Below are 6,058 nucleotides of genomic sequence, written 5' to 3'. Positions count from 1 at the left end.
AAGATTCGTGTGAGAATTTTTTAAAGGACACACTTCATGAAAACAAAATTATTAATTCAGGCAATCTCCACTTGAGACATTTGGCATTCTGCACTTTTCAAATTTTATATTGCCTAACAAAGAGTGGGCATCTTTACTGCTTTTGGAGGCGACTGAACTATTGAAGACAAAGTATGCCTACATAGCTTTCAGAATTCTGCCTGAGATCAATCTTTTATAACATTTTAATCTGATATTGTGGAATAACTATATTATTCAAGATTAAGTCTGGGTTATTTCATTGAATAAGAACTGACTATATTGGAGACGTATTTGTTAACCAAGACTTTAGATTCATTTTTACCAGCATTCGTTCTTTTAAGCAAACTGAAAAATGTCATAGGCATAATATCTAATAGTATATACATTATCATCATTAAGCGTCTTAGAAGAAAGATGGTATTTTGCTACTGCTTCTGTAAAGAATTTACTTTCTTGAAGGGGAAAGAATGGTAGTGTGACCTTTCATTTATTTGCAACTTTCTTAATATGAAAAAAAGGCAAAAATATGCTAAGAATGAAAACTCTGCAGTTAAACTCCACAGCCTTGAATGTACTGAGTGAGATCCCGGTTCTCACAATGGTCTTGCCATGCCCTCCTGTAGAGAAAGATCAAACAAACCATGAAAAGGTTGAAGTATCTTTATGATAAAATACATACTTCTCATCTTTTGGGGGAACAAAGTAATCTGTCAATAAATAAAATATAGGCTATAGATAGTGTGGTAGTTATGTTTGTGTGTCAACTTGGCTGGGCCTGGTTGAGTGGCTGGGCAGCTGGTGGTAGTTATTCCCCATGAGGAGACTGGCAATCAGTTCTATGGTGGGATCTACCACAAGCAGCTGAGTAGCTGCCTTTGGGATGTGGTCTGCTTCCTATATATAAGGAGAAGCTTTGAGAATGGTCTCTAGCCTATGACATGCTTGGACCCTGCATGTAGCTGTGCCGTTGCTCAGTATCCTGCCATGCTCTACTGACCTTGGGACTTAGAATGGACTTAAGTTAATGGCCTGCCATGTGGTTTGGTAACATCTGGACTGTGCCTTTTTACTTGTCAACCTTGGGGCTTCTCAGTCTCAGCAGCTAGCAGCTGTCTGAGTGAAGAAACACCTCTAGCTCCAGTGGGCCAGGACCAGGTGGCAGAGCTGGACTCCAAGGTTGAGGGGCTTTCATCCAGCCCCTAGAGCCTGGGACTTTGAACTTGGACTTAAAGCCTCCAAATTGTAAGAATAAACTCCTGTTTGTTAAGGTCATCCCATTTATGGTATATTTCTTGTCAGAGCAGCACTAGGTAACCAGAACAGATAGATTCAGATGTTATTGTTTATTAAATGGAGATATGTACGTAAAGCAAACCACTCCTTCTGAAAGCCCTCACTAGAGCATCAGAATACAAATGTTGCATTATGTGTGTTACACATTTCCTTGTTCTAAAAATAATTTCAAGATATAACAAATAGATATAGTGTGAAGAATCTTAAAAACTCTAGAAACCCCTAAAATAAATCAATTAGGCAGAGAGTAAGATTCTGAATTAGTTAAGGTAGATTGTTTCTTAAGGATCCAGGTAATAAATTGTTCATCATATACCTATAGACACAATTTTTAGTTCTCAGCAGCATACTTCGTCCTTAGAAAATCTGCTCTCTGCACATATTATAGTTTACCCTTTAACGCTTGGCAACATACCATGCTGTAATGCCTTGTGGATCACTGACAACCCTCTTTGCACACTTGATAGCTTGATTGATATCATCTTGCAGCAAAACTGAAAAAGAGTCAGTGAGGAATAAATACAACTTTCACAGAAATCTCATTGTAAGTTTAGCTTTAGCCAGCTTTACTCTACTGGGCTGGAGAAAGAATATTAGGAAGTAATTTTCTAAGTGTCCACATATCTGTGAATAGGAGGAATTTTTTTGTTGTTGTTCATTCCATCACATTAGGCATGAAGTAAAGCTTTCTTTTTATCATTTACCAAAGTCATTCGAAGTTGTGGAATTATTAACTAATATGATTTTAAGGCCAGTTTGCACTACCAAATCCACTGCCATCAAGTCGATTCTGCCTCATAGAGACCCTTTGTTGTTGTTGTGTTGTTATGTGCCATCGACTTGGACCCGGCTCATAGCGACCCCTCCTTGGGTTTCCGAAGCAGTATCACTACAGAAGTAGATTGCCCAACCTTCCAAGGAGTGGCTGGTGGGTTTAAACTACCAGCCTTCTGGTTAGCAGTCAAATGCTTTTGGCACTATGTTACCAGAGCTCCTTTAGCGACCCTTTAGAACAGAGTAAATCTTCCTCTTAGGATCTCCAAGGCTGTAAATCTTTACAGAATTAGACTGCCTTATCTTCCTCCCTCAGAGAAGCTGGTGGGTTTGAACTGCCTACCTTTTGCTTAGCAGCTGAATGCTTTAACCACTCTGCCACCAGAGCTCCTTTGTTTGTACTGTTCTTGTTGTTATGTACCGTCGAGTCGGACATAACTCATAGTGACCCCTCCTTGGGTTTCCGAGGCAGTATCACTATGGAAGTAGATTGCCCAACCTTCCTCCCCAAGAGTGCCTGGTGGGTTTGAACCGCCAGGCTTCTGGTTAAAAGTCCAGTGCCTTAGGCACTAAGCTACTAGAGCTCTCTTGTTTGTACTAGGCAATGTTGAAAAAAAAAAAAAGAAGAAAGAAAAACGTATCACTTTTTTTATGTAGCAATTCCACTTCTAGACACTTATTCTAAAGAAATAATAACTAATGAATCCAAAGATGTATGTATAAGGTTTTTCATAGTAATTTAAAAGAGGGGAAAGTGGAAACAACTTATGTTTTCAGTAGGAATTGGATCAATAAATTATGGAATATTCATGTAATGGAATTCTATACATCCTTTAAAAATCATAATACAGATTGGTATTAGTTGTCTTGAAAATAATTTTTAACAAGAAAAGGAAGTGTAAAACAGTATATATAGTTTGATTTTTGTGAAAACATACATTGCTTATGTGTTTGCATGTGCATGATATAGCATTATATTCATATACATGATAGCTACATACTCCTGAAAAATATATACCAAAATAAGTTAACAATGGTTATAAATTTCTGGATAATAAAATTATGAGTGATTTTGTTTCTTACTATTTCCTACTTTTTATTCAGTGACCACAGATTATCATATAATACACAATATTTAAATAATTACATTAGCTGGATTTTAAAAGAATATTCTAAGGATAATCTTCCCTTTAAAAAAAAAAAACGCACTGTCATTGAGTTGATTCTGATGCATAGTGACCCTCATTGGACTTCCAAGGCTGTAAATCTTTATGGAAGTAGATTGCATCATCTTCCTCCTGCAGAGCAGCTGGTGGCTTTGAACCACCAACTTTCTGGTTAGCAACCAAGTGTTTTACTCACTATGCCACCAGAGTTCCTTAATTTTCTCTAATAATGATTTAATATTTTAAAATTTAATAATATCAGCTTTGCAATACTTACTATCTTCTGCACTAAAGATTCCATATGTTACTTTTATTTTTATATGAGCTCAACAAAATATTTGTTTTGCTCCAAATAAACAAATCCATAAAATAAACTTATTAGGAGTGTCTATAACTTGAGATAGAGGTCCTCTTGGTCCCTGATCGAACCTTTCAAGGCTTTTTTGTTTGTATTGAATCTCTAGTACGTATGACCAGATGGGTCCTGTGCCATCACTCATGCATTATCTTGTCTTACCTCTACAAGATATGCCACAGCCATTAACTGCTCTTGGGGTTTTGCCATCATTGCACCAGTAGCGGCTATTAATCTGAAAAATCCCATAATCAGTGCTTCTGTCTTTACGATTGTAGTGTGTAGCTTGGGTATTGTACTCACTCTCCCATGTGACCAAACACATCCCTGAAAAGTAATAAACCAGTAACACCAAATCATGCATACTGTAAGTATAAAGATTTATTCAACTTGCAAAATATTTTAACATTTTAGTGTTAAAGTGCTTCTAATAGAATTGTTTTTTGTAATGCAAATAATTTTGTAATACTAATAATTTTGTAATACTAATGAAACAAGATGACAAATTTTAAAAATACATATTAAAGTGGGAGTTTCTCCCAATGTTTTACCCTTTCCCTATTCCTCAGGCAATGTTCAGCCTAGAATAGAAAAATCAATGAAATTGTTGAATGGATTTTTTAAAATTCATAGGAGATACATAAGCCAGTAAACTAGTTGCCTTCCAGTTGACTCCAACTCATGGCAACACCATGTGTATGAGAGTAGAATTGCTCTGTAGGGTTTTCAATGGCTGATTTTTCCAGAAGCCGATAGGCCTTTCTTCCAAGGTACCTCTAAGTGGACACAAACCTTTCAGTTAGCAGCTGAGTGCATTAGCCACTCGCACCAGCCAGGGATCCCTAGTCTGATGGAAAAATTCTTTGATTAGAGAAAATAAGACTTTCTGAGTGACAGAAATTTTCTTAAAATCCCTAAAGGGGTCTTTGAATATAAAGTCAGACTCTGCAAGATAAGAGTTAAGAATAGGAATATTTTACCTATCCATTCATTCATTCACTCATTCAAAAATACATACTGAGGAGAAATGTTTGAATTCAATCTGAAAAGTATGGTGATTATATTGGCAAATATGGAATAAAATATAAAGTAACTTCAACTCAGGGCATATCATTAATTGTGTCAAAGAAAATGAAAAATAGATGGAAAAATAGGCAAACAAGTTACACAGACCCTCTTCAACAAAGAAAAGAGAAACCAGTTGATAGAGATACAGAAGATAATCCTGGAGCCCTAAGCTTTGGAAGGAAGTATTCAGAAGTGGATTAGGCACCAACTAGAGAAAAAACTTGAACAAAAACAGTGAGTACAGAGATGGTTGGAGCAGTGGACTGTCAGCTACTCTGATGGGACCAAGAGCCTGAATATTTTCAAGTGGTATTGGGACTGAGAATTGACCTAAAGATTAGCCCTGGTACCAAGGGCTGCAGGGATGACTGCGCTGGTGGCCGATGGCTAGGAAGGGAAACAACAGAGGGAGACAACCTGAGCTGTGGACTTTCAGCTGTCCAGAGGGTGCAGCCATTTTAATTATTTACAAGTGGCAGCCATTTTGGATATTTAAAGTGCCCGAGGGCACAGTCATTTTGAATGTTTATAAGCGGTGGCCATTTTAGATACTTAAACTGAATGAGGGCACAACCATTTTGAATCTTTACAAGTGGTGGCCATTTGGGATTTTAAAGTGACAGCACTATCATTTGGATTCCAGGGACCTAAGAATAGGCTCTGTTTGCTAAGGACTGCAGAGACATATGGGAAGCTGACAATGGGAAAGGAGATAGGTGGTGAGTATATAAGTGCTGCCAACTAGGGAATAGAAGAGCACAGCACAGTGTCCTGTTTACATAGATAACATATAAACAAAACAGAGGAAATTAAAATCATAGGCAAATCACTCCAACATACAATTACCAATTAAATATAAACATAAAAATGTCACAATGCCTTGGAGACAACAGTGCATCACAGTCCACACAAAGAAGCAAGATAAAGCAAGAGAAACAAGGGACCAGGATACAGACCCAGAACATACCCCTAAGAAAGAAGCAGACTGGAACTCCCTGATAAGGAATTCAAAAGAATTATATTTAGGTATCTTCAACAAATTGAGAGACTGATCAAAGAAAACACTGAAAAAATTGAAGAAAACACAGAGAAAACCCTACAACAATTTGGAAAGACAATACAGGAACAAAATGACAAAATAAATGAAAAATTACAAATGATACAAAATCTACAGATAGAAATCCAGAAGATTAATACTAAATTTTCAGAAATAGATAAGACATTGAATGGGCAAAGGAGTAGAATGGAATCAATGGAAGACAGAATCAGTGAGATTGAAGAAAAATACCTCAATACTTCTCTGGAAAGGGATCAATCAGAAAAAAGATCAAAACAAAATGAAGAAAGCCTAAGGTTCATGTGGGATACCATCAAAAGGAAT

General features: G+C 36.9%; 1 protein-coding gene across 1 annotated transcript in view; it reads right to left on the bottom strand.

Moving 5' to 3' along the window:
* Positions 1-571: 571 nt before the first annotated feature.
* LYZ (lysozyme) overlaps positions 572-6,058 on the bottom strand; it is a 9,018-nt gene continuing 3,531 nt past the window's right edge. The window contains exons 2-4 of the mRNA XM_007953393.1: positions 3,772-3,936; positions 1,730-1,808; positions 572-638 (exon numbers count right to left, since the gene is read on the bottom strand). Coding sequence (XP_007951584.1) covers positions 572-638; positions 1,730-1,808; positions 3,772-3,936 — 311 coding nt within the window. The remainder of the gene's footprint in view (positions 639-1,729; positions 1,809-3,771; positions 3,937-6,058) is intronic.

Source organism: Orycteropus afer, unplaced genomic scaffold, assembly GCF_000298275.1.
Source record: "Orycteropus afer afer isolate SDZICR_OR568_19922 unplaced genomic scaffold, OryAfe1.0 scaffold00392, whole genome shotgun sequence".
NCBI classification, from domain to species: domain Eukaryota; kingdom Metazoa; phylum Chordata; class Mammalia; order Tubulidentata; family Orycteropodidae; genus Orycteropus; species Orycteropus afer.
Note: the sequence above shows the minus strand (reverse complement) of the source record. Positions and strands in the feature narration are given on the sequence as shown.